Here is a 17,638-nt window from a genome sequence, read left to right as displayed (position 1 = left end):
TGTGCATGGCAAGCATCATGCATATTGCTGCAGAGTTGCCAAGGAAAGGCAGAAGAGCTGGCAGCCCGTGCCTGGTTGTTCTCTGTGCAGGGAGTTTGCAGCAGATGAGGCAGCTCCTCTCCCCATCCCTGTGCTTGTGATTAGAGCGCGCTCAGAACAAATCTCACAGGCCACCATGGGATGTTCCCCAGTGCCAAGCATGCCAAAATGCTGCCCAGCACGGCGTGGATGTGGCACTGCAGTGTACAGCACCCTGGAGGTGCTCATGGAGCACTTAATGCCTGGGGGGCTTGCTGTCAGTCCTTGGAGCATCATCTCCATTGCACCTCATTTTTCTCATGTAAAGGGTTAATTTTTGTCGATGAATGGGAACACTCTTGCTGTAGTTGTTCTGCTGAGGCTGTCTGTCAGTGCTGGCCCATGCATTGACTTCAGGTGCAATAGCTTTGTTTTCCTTCACAGGTGCCCAGTGTGGTCTCACCCTGCATGGCAAGAAACAGAATATTTTTCTGAGTTGTAGCTCTTTCTCAACCTCCCCTTCTCTTCTTGCAGGATCATCCCCCAGCTGGAGAGCTCACTCTCACAGGTTTCACCGAGCAGCCTGCCTGGCTCTGAGATTTCAGAAGCCACAAGGACTTACTTGCAAGGAATGAGCCGCTATGACCTGGACGAGCTCGATGCCTGCTGGCTGGAACTTGTTAACATGGAGCTCAAGGAGATGGGTGAGTATTGCTGGGGTTTTTTGTTTTGTTTTGTTTTGTTTTTTTCTGGTCTGGTTGTCCACAGTGGGCATTCAGGCTTTTTGAGTAAGCATGTGGAACTAAAGGCCTTGAAGAAGAAATGTCAGAAGCGCTGGTCCTGATTGTTTCCTGTTCCAGGCATCTCTGGATAATCACAGCATAACATTGCCTGCATCACTGCTGTTATATCACTGCACATTCTTCAAATCCTTTAGTGGGTTTTAGTCGAGTGCAAGTACCTGAGCTTGGAATTTGACCATTGGCACTAGTGCTTAGCATGGTCTGCTGGGCACATTTTTTGGCACAGGCCCATGGGTGTGTGTAGTCCTGCCAGACTGTGGAGGGATTTTCCAGTCCTTGTTAGGGAGGGGTTGCTGTGGTGGGGCTGCTGCCCTGCAGGTAAGAGTAATACCTCAATAAAGCATTCACCTTGTGAGGTCAGTGGAGGCTCAAGCATGCCTACACAAAGGTTAGTCCTGGTGGCAGAGGCCTCTCAAGAGTGGGAAAAAGGATTTTACCAGGTGCTTGAGCAGATGGGATACTGCACTGCAGAGCAGGAGGTTGGGCTGGCTCTCACAGGCAGCTGGTTGAGGGCTGCAGCAGGATTCAGGATGAGGTCAGGAAGATGCAGTTCAATGAGCTTGTGTGGAGCACAGGCAAGCTTAGAAGTTGGCTGTGACATTGACTGATGTTGGTTTTGGAAGATCTGTCCTTCTGGTGTACTCATGATTTACAATGAAATTTTGTTACCATGATCTTGAGAAAGTTGTAGAAGCTGCTTTCACAGTTTGTCTGATTATCTGGTATAGGTATCCTGTATATTGGATTTCCCATAATCTGAACATCACAGAGAAATCACAAGTCAGTTCTGCCCTCATTATCTGGTCCTGTATTAGCAGCCTCAGCTCTGTCATTGGCACACGAAGGTTTTGAGGCTACTGTGAAGTCCTTGTGCAGAGCAGAGGGTGCTGCTGGATAAAGTCAAGTGCTTCAGTCCTGCTCAGGACCTGCAGAGGATCCACCCTTCCTAACCATGCACAGCTGCTGTTGGTGCATCAAGAAACCACTTTCAACCACACTGGGCATCATTCTGACCTCACTGTGCCTTCACTGTATCCCCTGCTACATTTCCCTTGCCCTCTCCACAGCTGCATGGCCATCAGAAGTGTCTCTGGGCTCCAGAGAAGCATTGTCTCTATGTCCACTTGTGTGTATTTCGTAAGTCTCTAGAAATGAAGCGGGCAGAGATTTGGCTTCTCCAGCTCAGTTGGATTAAATTTGCCTTGCTTTATTATTTCTTCAAAGTATTAGGTTTCAAATGCAGTTTTCAGATGTGGAGCTCCTGGGGTGATGGAAGGTTGAGCTGATTGCAAGGTCCCTGCCCCAGGCCAGTTAGGTCCCCATGTCACCTTTGGGCTGGAATGTGCCAAACCCACGAGTGCTGCTGGGGCAGAGTGGCAGCTTCTCCAGCAGCACTGCCCTGGCAGTGAGTTGAGCTCGGAGGGGAGGCTGAGCTTCATCCCAGCCATACCCCTGCTCTGTGCAGGTGTGTGTGGCTGCCACCTCAGCAGCCCGGGGGATCCCAGGTCAGGACACAGGCAGTGCTTTGCTGCTGACCCTCAGCCATTCTGAGCAAGCTGCATTTTTTAACCTCCATCTCATCATTTATCAGCCAGTCACCTTTTCCAAGGAGTGTCCTTAGGAGATGTTTGTCCAGGGCTGGGCTGGATGAAACCACAGAATCTGAGGAAGCCCTTGAGCCTTCCTGCCATCACCAAGTCTAGATGGTGATAAGGATGATGATAAGGTGATAAGGACCGAGGTGGTCCCAGCAGTGCAGAGAACATCACTGCCCATCACCTGCTTCTGCAGCCCCTTCCTGCCACTGAGGGAGCACTGTCATTACTGGCTGAGCCTTAAATATGCTGGGGAGAGAGTAGCTTTGAAAACCAGTGTTTGGCATGTGAAATCCACTGTGGATAAGCTTCAGCCCAATGGATTCTGGTATCTTTCCCCCTTCCCCAGTCCCCCCAACTTCTCTAGCACTGCAAGGGCTAGTACATCTTTTCCAGTGACTTGGAGAGGAAAATATGTGGCTTTGATAATGCCCCATCCCTGGTGCTGTGGGGAGCTGGGGGTTTGGCAGGTGGGAAGCAGGATGGGAGCTGTGTTCTGTGGGGGGATGCCTCTTCCTGCCCGTGGAAGTGATGGGGTGTGGGGGCTCAGAGAGGAAAGCTGCTGTAGCAAATCTATTGCTGCTCAGCTCCTAGGCTGGGACAGAGCAGGGGCTTTGCTCCCTCTGCTCCCCAGATGGGAAAAGCCAGGGTGGGATTTGGGTGCCCTTCACCAGCCAAGGCAGAGGATTGCTGCTGCCTGGGCTGGTCCAGAGGCAGTCCATAAATAGTGTTTTCTCCCGGAAGCCCTTGACATTAATGACACTGTTAATGACTCGCTGAGATTTCCAAACCTGCTTTGCTAATCTCCAAGATCATTAACATGACTTAACTAGAGAACAGCAGCCTCTCCTCCCATTCAGAGGAGTCAGGAGTTATCTCCCAGCATTAATTTAGGAGGTAGGCAGAAGTTTAAATTCCTCATGGGTGTTTGGCTGAACTGTTGTCACTGGGCTGTCCAGGGGCACAATGTGTCATTCCCAAAATATTTAATGACAAAGAGGGATCCAGATCTCTGACTGGCTCCTGAGGATGTGCGGGGAGGAGAGCTGGAAAACACCTATGAGATCATCCAGCTCGCCTTTCGTGGGTCTACGTAGCACACAGCACATGCCTTTTCCAGTCCTTTTTAGGTCACCCCAGGGATGGAATTTTATCACCGAGATCAGATAAACCTCCAGATAGCTCCAGCTCTCTGCATTCTGCCTGCTGACTCCTCTTCCAATTAAGTGGAATTGCTCCAGAAAGCAAAGGTTTCACATGAAAAGCAAAAGTTTTAAACATAAAACAGCTTTAAATAGTTTTAAACCCCCTAGTAAGATGCCTCAGTAGCTGTTGCTGTACTCGCTGGAAATGTGCTGTTTAAAGAACCTTTGTGTGCTAGAGATGAAGTCAGTATTTAGGCATGCCTAAGTGTTTTATTTGTTGCTGCTGCAATATGAGATTGTAAAAAAAGTGGATCTGAAGAAGACTGAATGGAGCCCAGAGCCAAATTAATGTCCATGCCACTCCAGGCAGCACAGGTCTGTCCTTTTAGACAGCCATAAGTCTTCATTTTACAGTAACATTTTATGCTGTGTTTTGTGATCTCCACTAAATCCAAAGCTATTGTAAGAGTGGAGGTAGAGAGACTTCAAAGACCAAGGCTGAAAGATCCTTTTGCAGTGATCGACACTTCATAAACACATGGAAAATCCTCAAGAAATTGCTAAAATTGTTGTCGGAATCAATTTTGCTGAAGGCAGAGTTGAAGTTTCTAAGTATTCCCTTGACTTAATCCATATGGTGTATTCTGCTCACATATGCCCACCACAGCTTCTATCTTTGGAGCTGGAGGTGTTCCTGGTATTTTATGGCAGGAACATGCAAAGGTCACATGGATTGCTTTTGAAGCTCCGGGGGGAATTCATCGCTGCATACTTGAGATATGTCTGTGTGCTAATGAGATGATGCCTCCCTCGGCGGAGGTGAGATTGGTCAAGTAGATGTGAAATAAGCTGCAGTCAGTGCAGTACCCTGGGCAAGATGTGCTCAGTGGAGCAGAGGCTGCTGTCAGTCCTGCTCCTCACAGAGTGGCTGCTTCCCGCCCTGGCAGTCTTGGGTGTCACACTCTGAGGCTGCTCCCATCCCACTGCATCCTTTTGGGATTCTGGGAGCCCCTTTTCCACCCTGAGGCAGCAAGCTGGCACTCCCCAGGCAGAGCCTGTTTCCAAGCAGCTGCTGCCCACCCACGTGTGTCCGTGTCCCACCGTGCAGGACACCCCAGGATAGAATTGTAGAATGGTTTGGAAGGAACCTTGAAGCTCATCCCATTCCAAGTCCCCTGCCATGGGCAGGGACAACTTCCACTAGCCCAGATTGCCCCAAGCTCTTGAACACTTGCAGGGGTGGGGCAGCCACAGCTTCCCTGGGCACCCTGTGCCAGGACCTCCCCACCCTCACAGGGAAGAATTTCCTCCTAATATCCAATCTCACCCTGCCCTCTGTCAGTTTGAAGCTATTCCCCTCTGTAAAACACCACAAGCCTCTGGATCTGAGCTTATTTATCTCCTTAGAGTTACAGATAATCAATACCACGTGTAAATGAATGTGTTAATTGTATGTGATGTACTAATGTATAGATTAGCAGGGTTGGAGATGAGTGGGAGACTCTTAAGACATTTTCCCTCCACATTTTCAGCACAATCAGTTTGTGCATCAAGTCGCTGTTTTGCCGTTTCCATAAATTCCTGGCAGTAATTGCAGTAGTTTCCAGCAATACTCCAGTTTTGCTGCTGATGGGGTGAGGAGGCTTTCATCAGGAGTGCTCTAGGACAGCCCTGTCAGAGCCGAGCATCGCTGCAGAGAGGCAGCAGCTTCTAAAGCGGCTTCTGAAACATTTTGTCATCATCTTAAATTTGAGCAATAATTGATGTCGGTGGGTGGCAGAAAGGGTGATAATTGGTTCCTGTAAATCTTTTAAAGTGCATTAGCAGGCTGTGTTTGTAACAAAATGTCTGGAGGTTTCACTATGAATGCTCAGTTCGCTGTTTGTGTGTTGGTCACGCTTTACATGCAGGGTCTGTTTATAAACAACATTGATAAAAGATTAATGTACAATTGCTGCATCGTCCAGAGGTTGTGTGTCTGCAGGTGCTGGGCTGGAGGAGGCTGTGGGAGTCCCAGCTGCTCTGGGGTGGTGTTCAGGTGGTTGGCTGTCATCCCCTGATGTCCCTGATGGATGATGTTGGCTGTCATCCCCTGACGTCCCTGAAGGCTGCCCAGGGGGCACTCAGCCCGGGGCAGGGTGCCTGCTGTCCCCACAAGTGCCAAAGCAGACAGGTTTGAAGTGGCTTGCCCGGGGCGAGCTGGGGGACCAGTGGGCTGGAAGGAGATTTCTGGAGTGTGTGGTCCCTGTACCATGTGTGAACACCCCATCCCATCAGGGACCTGTCATTCTTTCACCTCAGGGTTTCAAAGACAGCCAAAGACAAGCATACATCGTCTCACAACTGCTTTCCCTTTTTCAATTATAATTCTAAAAAGCAGTAATTTTGATTTTTTTTTTAATATATATATTTCCTGAAAAGTAGACTCCCAGGTTTATAGTCTGTGAATCAGCAAATGGCACAGCCTGCAGTCCTGATAGCTGTTTGTTCATGAGCTGTTTCTATCTCCAGGTATTCTCCACAGGGGGAAAGGATTTATTGTTTCAGTAAATTGATATTAGTGGAGCACAGTTCAGTCAGAAGTAGGTCTCTATTCTGTGAAAGGTGGCTCTCCAGCTATTTTTTTCCTCCCCTCGCAGTGAGTTGGCTCACACCACGACAAGGAGTAGCTGAGAATTCATTTAGCAGAAGAATATTGCTCCTTGATGCCACATAAATTACGATATTACAGGAATAATTACAAGGGAGGGCGGCGTTGTGTGGAGGAATGTGCCTGGTGCTGTGGGGCCAGCCCAGGAATCCCAGCTCCTTTGGGATGGAGTGTTAAAATTCTGTGTTTCAGGTGCTGTGTGGGCACTTGTAAGGGCTGAGCTGTGTGGAGTTGGGCTGGCCCCTTGGGAGCCCCTGGGATGATGGGGATGCTCCGCAGGGATCATGGCAGGCCCTGACTCAGACACACAGGCAAGACTTTTTTGCTTGGGGCAAAGTTCCTTCATGTTTTCTTTTCATGAATCAAATCTGGAGACTTCCTATAGTGCATCATTATCTGTCACCTCTTCTCCTCCATTTCTGAAGCAAGTCCCATTTTCTGGTGCTTCCTTTAGCTGGGAAGGTGCTACCCCAGAGCGTCCTGCCCTGTGCAGAGAGGGGACAGATTTTCCCATCTGAGATGCCGTGGGAGGCAGCATTCCCTGGATTACAGCCCTTCCCACTGAGGGGCAACACTGGGGTGTTCCAGGGAGGCTGGGTGGCCACATCAAAACCCATCATCGTTAATGAACTCAGTGTTAATGGGGAAAGGGTGTGGGTGGCCTCCTGGAAGGGGTGATGGGACTTATTCCTCCTGTGTTGGTGTTCTGAATTAAATAGCCAGGGATCATATTGGCATGGGATTGAATCCTCACCTCTGCCTGTGTCTCTCCAGACAGAAACTCTGAAGTTTATGGCTATCACTGCTGTCTTCTGTGAGGGCTCAGAAAAGCTTTGTTTTCTTGCCTAAGACCTTGGCACGCCTTAACCAGGTGAAAATACTCTTGGTCAGCAGGTAGAGTCTGCTGATGTGGTGATGGACCCAAATGTGGACATCCCTGGATTTGTTAATTGTGGCCAAGATCAGCTCTCTGTGTCTTTGCTTTCCTTCTCTGGGGACAGTAATAGTGTCACTTGTGCATGCACACTCAGAGAGTGTTTTGGTGGAGGATTTTTTTTGTTTGCTGTTTAGCTGGCCACAATCAATAAAGAGAGAGCTTTTGCAGCCAAAAAGATGACAATTTTATGAATGGATTTTAGTAGCACAAACTTCATGTGATACAGAAGGAGATAAATGGAGCACAAATGGAAAAAGCACTTCACCCCCAGGCCCCATTGTTTAGTGTTTCATAAACGATTAATCGCTTCATCCCCATCAAGTGCAATTGTCAATTCAATAAGCTCCGAGGTGTTTGGGATGAGGCTTGGCAAACGCATTCCTAATGTAATTACACCTAAATGGAGCGTGAGAGTGCCTGTGTGTGTGTGTGTGTGTGGGAGTGCCTGTGTGTGAGAGTGCCTCTGTGTGTGTATGTGTTTGTGTGTGTGTGTGCAGGGGGACACATCCATACTCCCATGTAGGGCTGTAATAGCTGCATGCCGCAGAGAGTGGAGAGGGAACCCCACTGCTCTCCCTCTGCCTCTGGCCTTCCTCTGGCACAGGAGTTTTGGGATCAGCATGAACTTTCTCCCCAGGGTTAAGCAGGTGATGGTGGAAAATTCAGGAGGTGGGCTGGGTGCTGCTTCTTTCCACTCGAGGTGGAGTGGAACAGTGGCAATGCCAGCATGATCCTGGGCAAGGTTGAGTTCATGATTCCTGTGGAAAACCCCCTCCCTTTCCTTCCTCATGCTGCCTGCAGCTGACAGCTCCCTGCCTGCCCTCTCCCATGAGCACAGGGCAGCTCTGGAAAGTGTGTGGGGAAAAGCACTGGGAGCACCTTGATGATCATTTTGCTTTCCAGAAGAGCAGAGCCTGAAATGTTGGGAGGAATGGAGTAACTCCAGACTAACTCCAGACTCCACTCTGGTGCCCAGGCTCATAGTCACAGATGGGGAGTTGAAGCCCTGACCAAGAGGAGGATATTCTTGCTGGACTGGTTTAATACTCACATAAACTCATGTTGAGCAAGTGCACCTCGGGTGGTGTGTTTGTAAAGGGACTCCATTAAGGCAGAAATTATGCTCTGACTTTCTCTGTAACATGCAGGCAATGATAGGACAAGGGGAGATGGCTTTGAATTGAAAGAGGATCGATTTAGATTAGATACTGGAAATAAATTCTTCCCTGTGTGGGTGGAGAGGCCCTGGCACAGGTTACCCAGAAAAACTGTGGCTGGAAGTGTTCAAGGGAGCACTTGGACAGGGCTTGGAGCAACCTGGTCTAGTGGAATGTGTCCCTGCCCATGGAGGGGAGGCTGGAACAAGAAGATCTTTAAGGTCCTTTCCAAGCTAAACCATTCCATGTTTCCATGACATCCCACCGGAACGGTGCCAAGAGCAAGATGGTGGCTGCATCCCAGCCCTGGTGCTCAGAACTCGCTGTGCTAGTGCAGGATGCTTCACATTGCTGAGCTGCAGAGGCCCCAGGCAGCCTGTGCCAGCCTGGGGCTGGGATCCCACGCCCATCCCGGGGCTGCTGTGGGATCAAACAGGTATCAGCAGGTTCCTTGGCATGTTGCAGCACAGCAGCCCGAGCTCTTGAAAGGGCTGTGATAGGGAACAGTGTTGTCTGTCTTAGATGGTATCTCAGACTCGACATAGACGTGTAAAATGCCAGGCTGGATGTTTGCAGGGACTTGTCAAGCCAAGGGAAACCGTGCCAGTGAAACATTGGGGAAGAGCTTAAAAAGGCAGACAATGGTGTGTTTGCTTGCCGAGCTCGCCTACGTGATGCTTTCCCCCTTGACAGAGTTTTTTCAGTTCATCAGTGGCTGTGGGGAGAAAAGATGCAGCCTCTGCCAGCCCCATCCAGCCAGAGGTGCTGGGACCCCTGCAACTCAGGGCTTTAGAGCAGCCCAAAGTTCAGCCCAGAGCAGGGACATCACACTGTGGCTTGAGAGATGACCAGGATGCCAAATTTTTCACTGAACATTTAATTAGTAACTATTCCTTATGGGTTCTTCCTCAAGCCGTTTTTCCCCATCTCTGCTTATAAATGAGGTATTTTCTTCCATTGCTTTGGAGCAAGGAGGGTGGACAGCAGTGGACAGTCTCCTCCACTGTCTGGCCAGTTGTGGATACTTTACACTAATGAACTACAAAGTCTAATTGTTTTGTATTGCATCCTGCTGGTACTTCTGTCCCTTCTTCTCTGATGACATAGAGCTCGTTGGGAGACAGGATGTGTTGGGGGCTTAACTCTGCCTCTAACCCTTCATGGAGAACCTCACTCCTGCTCCTGAGAGATTTTCTTCCTTGCCTGCAGTGACCTCACATTGCATTTATGGCACTAGGATTTTTGTGTGCAGGTGGGAGGCAGCCCTTCTGGGACAAGCTTTCTGTGTGGCACCATTTTGGGGCTGCTGAGCTCCTGGTAGCAGCATGCCCTGTCTAAAAGGCAGCTGGGTATCCCACTCCTAGAGGTTGCTGCTCTAAAAAAACCTCTGCTGGTTATTGACCTTACACAGAGACTGGTTTGTCTCTGTGGAGAAAGCTCTGGTAAAGCATTTCTGCCACCTCTCTCCATTAAAGATCCTGGTGCGGAGGGAATAAAAGACCCACCTGGGTCTTCCAATTTCTAATTTCACTAAACCCAAACACAAAAAACCCCTCTCATTTATCCTCTTTCTGCCTTTGGCTTCAGTTTTGCATTTCCGTTTAATTGGCCTTAAAATGGTCAATTTTCAGTCTTAACAATTAAAGCACCGACTTTGTGTTGCCAAAGCTTGTCTGAGCCCTCTCTGCAGAGCGCATCTTTGCAAAACGTGTCTCCTTGAACATTTAAACTGTCAGCCCCAATTATCCGCACTGCTTCAGCTGAATGGCTTTCCTTCCTCCCAGCCAGCAGCAATATTTTGTTACTGTCTGTGAAATACAAACTGCATCCCGAGTTAGGAGCGGCCGTTTTCCGAATCGCCGCTGTTGCCTCTGGAGTCTCCATCTGCAGTGCTCAGCCCCTGGCAAAACGCTCCCGAGGGCGGGTGAGTCCCTGTGCCAGGGCTGCTGCGGGGGCTCTGCCTTCACGCTCTGCCTTCTGCCCTGCAGAAAAGCCCGAGCTGGACGAGATCACCCTGGAGCGAGTGCTGGAGGAGCTGGAGACCATGTGCTACGAGAACATGAACATCGCCATCGAGACCGAGGAGGGCTTGGGCATCGAGTACGACGAGGACGTGGTGTGTGACGTGTGCCGCTCGCCCGAGGGGGAGGACGGCAACGAGATGGTGTTCTGTGACAAGTGCAACGTCTGCGTGCACCAGGTGAGCCCCGGGCTCTGCTGTCACCCTCTGGCACCCTCCTCCTCTGGGTTCCTCCCATCCCTTCCCCTGGGCTGCTGTAGACACCTGGTGGGCTTTCCTGGTGGATCCCAAGGGCAGCTCCAGAGGAGTGGGGACAGCAGCAGGGTCTTGGATAGCTGGCAGACAGCAAACTTGCTTTTCTTACTTTCTTACCCCCAACCATTTATAAGTGCCCTCAGAAACACACAACCAGAGGTTGAAGTGCTCCTTCCTCCTTATTCTCTGGTCTCTGGGATATTTTATTTTATGTCTTCTTGTCCTTTAATATGCTTATTCTTCTTTACCCCATTTATGGAGCCCCAGTGGGATCTGTAGCACATTCAGGTGACCAGCACTGTGTGCAAGACTTGGCAGGTGGCTGGGTCTGCAGTCCTGTGCTCACCAGAGGGGTGGGCTTGCACAGACCCCCCAGCTTCCTCCTCCTCTGCCTTGTCTGGGGAGTGGTTGGACCTTCCAGCTCCACCAGTGCGGTCTCACATCGCAGGGTTTCTGTCCCAGCTTCCCCACTGTGTGAGCGTGGGACTTCATTTTATTTTGCTGCCTGGAGGAAAATAGTTTTATTTGTAGAATTGAATGCTAATGCTTCAAGCTCTTGCTGGGGGGAGTCTGTGGGCCTCATGCTTTTGGGGAAACCTTGACAAGGGGAAGGCAGCCATGTGAGGGTCTCCTGGGTCCCTTGTGGATCCAGGGAGGTTTTACTGGTCATGCTTCAAGAGGAAGCGCTGTGTAGTGCTGGGATGGCAGCAACAACACCTGGTCTTCACCCTCTGTGTGAACAGTTTTGGGTTTTTTTAGTTCTAAAGAGAGCCGTTTGCTCATCTTTTGGGCAGCTTTTCCATCAGTGCTTCCTGGAGGTGGGAGAGCACTGGAGATATCTATAGTTGCGGGTGGTGGGTGTTTTGAATGGTTTCCATCAGTGAATCAGATTCCACAAAATACCAGAATGATTCAGGGTTGGGTTCGAGGTATTTTTTTGTCTTGGGTTCTTTTTTAACAAGCCCAAGTGGCAATGTCAGGCTGTGAGCTGGCATGAGCCACAGCAGGGACTCAGGAGGAGCCATGGCACCGTGTGGGCTCCGCTTTCAGCAGCAGCCCCAGTGCTGCAGAAGGGGACACAGCAGCCTGGATTTCAAGGCTGTTGAAAGAAAAGAGAGATTTTCAGTTGTTTTCAGGGAGCAAAGTCCAGCCCTAAGCCCTATGCCAGCCCATAAGCTGCCCATGATTTAATCTCTGCCCTGATTTACACCCTAAGCCACGAAGTCCAGAGCCACAGTGCAGGGTGTTACGTGGCATCATGGTTATCTAACCTGTCCCATGCCTTTGCCAGCACCATGTCCAAAACCTGCTGGGAATGGTGCTTTGGTGCTTTCCTGGAGGCATATGGGTGCTGGTGCTGTGGGCTTCACCAGAGCCATGCCTTGTCCTCCTGCGTCCCATTGGGAAGGGGCTCAGGACACACCGTGGTGGGTTATGGTGCCAGGTGATGTTGTACTCACTTCATCTGCATAGCACAAGCCATGAGGCTGGCTATTAATTGATTCCTGTGAAGTGAAGCTTTCAGAAAGCACGTGCAGTTGTCCTTTTAAAATTGTCAGCGAGGTGAAAGCATGCCCCCCACTGCTAAATCACAGTTCATTGCTCTCACAGTGACAACATCACACTTCTGCTTAGCATGGGAACCATCCACCTTCGGTTTCCAGCCACCATGCCATGGGCCTGTCATCACTGAATTCCCTTTCCCTGGTATGGCACATGGCTGAACCTGCCCTCTGTTCCATGGCCACACCAAGCTCCTCTGTGGCTTGGCATCCTCCCTGGTTTTTTGACATCTCGTTCTCAGGGATGTTGCACCCCAAATAGATGCAGCAATAAAAATAGCTGTGCTGCTCCTATTCAGCATTCCTCTGGCTTCATATTTCTGGAGCACCTTCTGCCTGGTGCTGGACGTGGAAGAGGGTGTTTAGCTGATAATGCACCTTGTTTCTAAAGCTGCTCCTTGTCTGGGATGGAAGACCTGTATTTGCTTCTCAGGAGCAGAATTGCACCTTCAGCTACTCTAAAATCACTAGAAATAAATAACCAAGATCCATGAGTCTGCTAGAGATGATCATAATTCCTGCTTTCCCCTGGATTTTGAGATGAGTCTGCCAGTTCATTCTGCTGCTAGTACATATCGGGCTGATTCCTGCCTGGTAATAAATCATATGTTTTATAAAACTGTGTTCCAGAAATGATTTATCTATCAGATTTGGAGGCACTGTGAAACACACAGTTAAGTCTCTTTGAACCATGTAGACTCGCAGCAATAATATTTCCTCTCTTAATTCCTTTTTATCCCAATAATCTGTTCATAAAATGGCTTTTTCCACTTGGAAACCGCTATCAATTTGTGATTTGGGGCAAACTAAAGTCATGTTGTAGTCTCTTCTGGGCCAGTAGAGACCAATGATGTACTTTTGCCAAGCTCACACATCTCCATGTGCCCCCTCTGTTCCTGTCCCCACCCACAGCACTGTCACATGCAGTGACAATGACCTGCAGCAGCAGGAGAAAAAGCTGCTCTTTTTGGAGGTAAACTTCAAGAAGTGGAGCTGACGAATGCCTGGGCTCAATTTGCAGCCACCAGTGCTGGGGGTCCTTGTCAGCACTGGCTGCTTGCCTTCTGCAGGGATGTCAGAGCAGCCAGATGTAGAATTAATTACATCTCCTCGCTTTAAATAGGGACACAGCCCTGTGTAAGTGCCCAAGGCAGTGTGTTGCCCTCTGGAAACCCTTTAAGTGTGAGTTATCAGGACCTGCCAGTTAAAAACTGTCTAGTTTTAGCAGTAGCTGTTTAATGCAGTCATAAATCATGGTGAAAGTGGGAAGTATTTATCATTATGTGATATGGCTTATCATTTGGCTCTTCCCCAAGTACGGAGGAGAAATATTTATAAAACACTTTGGCTTCTTGGTGTCCTGCATTACCACAGCTGGTCAGGGAGCTCCCTGGGCAGCCTGAGTCTTTCAGGTCTCACTCTCTTGGCTGGAGACTTGTCTCTGCCCCCTTTAGATGTGTCATCCTTAAGATTTATTATCTTTTTTGGTTCCTCCCATCTCATTTACATTCATTACTATTGGCTTCCCCTTTTTGCCTTTCCGTATTTATTTTTGCTTCCCCTTTGGGCTGTGCTGGGTCTCTAACCAGTGTGGTCAACTTTCTCAATCGTGGGCTTGTGGCTTTCCAGCCCTCAGTGACCTCAGAAGATTTCTCTGCAGAGCATTTCTGGCTTTTCCCAGTCATCCTGGGGCAGGAGGGGGCAGGACACGAGCGGGCAGATGTCTGCACCGCAGAGCTGCTGCTGCTGCTGGGGGCTCTGCCCACCCCCCCCTGGAGCCAGGCGGGTGCTTGGCATGGTGCACAGCACATTTTTAGCTTTTAATTAAAACCCAGGACACACCATGAGCATCCATGTGAAAACAGGGAAGGTAGTGAGGAAAACTTCAGCTCCCTGCGTGTGCTGCACTGACTCTGCTGTTCACTGGGATGCAGCGGCACTGGGAGAGCTGGGAGTGACGGAGCAGCTCTGGGAGGGTGCTCATCCCGGGCTGCTGGATCATTCCTTGTCCCTCGTGTCTCCACAGGCGTGCTATGGCATCCTGAAGGTGCCCATTGGGAGCTGGCTGTGCCGGACCTGTGCCCTGGGAGTCCAGCCCAAGTGTCTGCTGTGCCCCAAGAGGGGGGGAGCGCTGAAGCCCACCCGGAGCGGCACGAAATGGGTCCACGTGAGCTGTGCCTTATGGATACCTGAAGTAAGAGCTTTTCCAGCCTCCTCCTCACACACGGGTGGGGGTTTCAGGTCTTGGCCCAGGGTGTTTGTTAAAGGTGTAAATAACAAATGCAGTTTGGCTCCTCAGGCTGTGCCAGAGCCACTAATTAGCAGCCAAGGAGCTGCTAATTAAAGGAGGGCAGAGAATTGGGCTGCAAGGCCACAGTGGGAGGGGCATACCTTTGAGCAGAGTAAAGCTAATTTCATATGCCCATCTGAGATACACCTGAGATGAGGAATTAATGCAGAGGAAAAAACAACATAAATTTTTCCTTCTTTGTTATCCAGATTTGTTTCTGGTTTGGGGAGTTTGGTTTTTTTTTTTCAAATTACAACTGACCCTGAAGAATAAGAAATGTAATCCGTCCCTCATTCAGACTGTCACAGACACCCCCTTGTAGGAGATTTGGGACCATAGCTGATATTTACAACTTGTGTTCTGTCTTGTGGCCAGGTTAGCATTGGATGTCCTGAAAAAATGGAACCCATTACGAAGATCTCACATATCCCAGCAAGCAGATGGGCTTTGTCCTGCAGCCTCTGCAAGGAGTGCACTGGGACATGCATTCAGGTATGTAACTTGGCACTGGAGAAGCTCAGAGCTCCAGGGCTGTACCTGTATCAGCCACTGGAGAGTCCTGAGATGCTGAAGGACATGGTCTGCATGACTTATTTCTGTTCTGAGTAAACATAGTGACAAGAGCCTGTCAGGCATCATCAGATGTTGTTTGCAATCATTTAATGCACTGAGTGCTAGAAATCTAGATTAACTTTATTTGCATAACACAGTGGTGTTGCTGTAGTGACATTAATTACTGGGACTGCAAGTGACCTTGATTTAGATCAGAAACCTCCAGGAAAAGGGCTTTGTGAGGCTGCCAGGAAAGTGAGGTGCTCATGGGATACATAACACAAGTATTTCACAAACCTCAGGGGGTCAGCCTTTCAGTTGTGGGGATATCAGGGTGCACCAGGGTGGGATGGTCCTCACTGACCTGCTGGCTGGGAAAATAAAGTACTTCCCATGTATTACATTTCCACATTTTCTGTTGTGCCACCCCTAAACAAACCACTGCAGATACCTGATTGCCTGCCCTCCCCACAACAGGAGAGGCAGAAATTCTGTTTTCAGGTAGAAAGCAGGATTCTCCAGGCTTTTCTATTGCAAAAGTGGGACATAGCTTCTCACACCATGATCTCTGACCTTGGGGAGCAGAGCAGAAGCTCCCACCCATAATGCAGCACTCCTGGTGTGAGGGCATTTAGGGAACCCTGCTGAACCCCCTGATTCCCTCTCCTTCCACCTGCTTGGCCTGATGTCTTGGTAGTCCCAGAGAATAGCCATGAAGCTTTGAAAAATTGAGAGAAATTTAAGGATTCAAGTGATCAGCTCTGGTACCTCAGCAGGAGCTGCACACTGGGAGTCAGTGTTTGCAGCAGTGACCATGGACCAGGAGCTGCTGGCTGGTGGCAGAAGGACAGCAGGGATAGGAGCTCTGCAGTGCTGAGCTGTGTTTGTGCTGTCATCTTGGGTTTAATACCTTAAAGGCAGCTATTTAAAAGTAATCCCCATAGTTTGAAATGAAATCTCACAATACTTCTTTAAATCTGTCGCATTGAGTCATTTTTTGATGGCTCTGGGTGCTTATTCACCCTGCCAGATGGAGATACTGTGTCAGAATGGCAACTGCTTTCAAAGAACAGAGGGGCAGGGAAGGAAGCAAACAGGCTTGGCAGCATCAGAAAGAATTCAGTGTCTCTCAGGCTTCATCCTCTTAGTGCCATCATGACATGGGAGCTGTGAGATCCTGGGTACTGAGTGGATTTGCATTAAAGGTCACCTGAGACAGAACTGGAGCCTTGCTGCCTCATGTGCTGGCAGCTCATGGTTTATAAGTCTTCATGAGATTGCCCCTGGAGCATTTGCCGAGGCCACCCTGCCGTGTGCAGGATGGCTTTGCTTCAAGGAAAAGGGGGAGAAGTGACAAAAAAGCAGGCAGTGCCTTTATGTAAGGGTTTATGGGGTAAATTAACACCCATAGGTAAACAAATACGCTCTGTACTCATCCATGGTACAGAGCTCTGTTTTGAAAGCTTATGTTTGTGGAGCATATTTTGTGGAGCATATTTTATAGAGCATATTTTATGAAGCATATTTTTGCTGGTGCCTGTTTATACAGGTGGGATCTACCCTTGTCAGCATTTTGGGTTTGTGACCCAGCTCTGAAAGGAGCATGTTGTTTTCTGCAAAAGCACTGGGTGTTTGTTCCTGGCAGCAGAAGTCAGGTGCTGCAGGTGGGCAGGTCTGCAGAAAGAAGAAAGTTGCTTCCAGGAGAGGGTTTTCCAAGTGGCCAAGAGGGTTTTATGAAGGTGATATCTGGGAGGCAGGCTGGAGGAGTAGATGACTGTCATCCAAGCAGGGCATCTCAGAGGCAGCACTGCAGCTTGAGAAAACACCCACCTCAGCCACATTTGCAGAGACAAACAGGAGAAGTCTTTGTAGGGACCTCTGTGTGTGGAGATGTTTTTCCCCATCCAAATTTGACCATCAGAAGAGAAAGAAACTCAAAGAAGCCTGAGAAAGAGCTCCTTGCTGCTGTCCATGCCTTTTGCCTTGCTGCTGCATGTAACTCAACCCCTGCTGTCTGGTACAGAGCTGTGAGCCCAGTGTAACTTGGTGTGAGCCTAAAGTACTGGATGCTGTGCAGGGATGCAGCTCTGGAGACACCCTTTGCCTGACTCCTGCTCAGGGGAAGTCATTACTTCATGGTGGTTCTTGTGGTCAGACATCAGGAGATGCCAGAGAGCTCAGAATGCAGGAGGAATTTTCTTGTTTGCATTTCTGAGATGGAAAAGAGAGTGCCAGGAGCCAGGCTCTGGTGCAGCCTGAGTCCTGACTATGCTTTTTTGGGACTCCACTCCCTCCTCCTTGCTTGTCAGAGTGACTGGAAGAGCTCACCGAGGCAGCACAGAATGCCAGGGCTCTCTTCAAGCTTGGCAAGCTTCTCCAAAGAAGTCATCATCTTCCAGCTTTCTTTTTGTTGTCACTTTTTGGAGAAAAAGCCCTTGGAAATGTCCTCCATCACTCCCCCATTCATCAACACTTCTCTGCCCACTGCCACCCCCTCCCATCAAGCAAGCAGTGCCCCTGGTCCTCATCCACTGGGGTAACTGGTGGTTCCCAAAGCTGTCTCTGCCCATTGTCCTGCAAAGGCAGCACGTGGCACCAGGGGTGAGAGCAGAGTGTGTTTCCTGTGCTGCCCCAGTCCCATCCCTCCTCTGCCC

At 49.5% G+C, this 17,638-nt stretch overlaps 1 protein-coding gene across 4 annotated transcripts in view; it reads left to right on the top strand.

The window, feature by feature from the left end:
* The window catches only part of JADE2 (jade family PHD finger 2), a 73,430-nt gene that overhangs the window by 37,412 nt on the left and 18,380 nt on the right, over positions 1–17,638 (top strand). For all 4 annotated transcript variants that reach the window (XM_064387967.1, XM_064387968.1, XM_064387965.1 and 1 more), the window contains 4 exons: positions 553–722; positions 10,294–10,505; positions 14,169–14,336; positions 14,808–14,924. In XM_064387967.1, coding sequence (XP_064244037.1) covers positions 553–722; positions 10,294–10,505; positions 14,169–14,336; positions 14,808–14,924 — 667 coding nt within the window. The remainder of the gene's footprint in view (positions 1–552; positions 723–10,293; positions 10,506–14,168; positions 14,337–14,807; positions 14,925–17,638) is intronic.

This window comes from Passer domesticus, chromosome 13 (genome assembly GCF_036417665.1).
Source record: "Passer domesticus isolate bPasDom1 chromosome 13, bPasDom1.hap1, whole genome shotgun sequence".
NCBI lineage: Eukaryota > Metazoa > Chordata > Aves > Passeriformes > Passeridae > Passer > Passer domesticus.
This window is presented reverse-complemented; position numbering and strand designations above follow the sequence as displayed.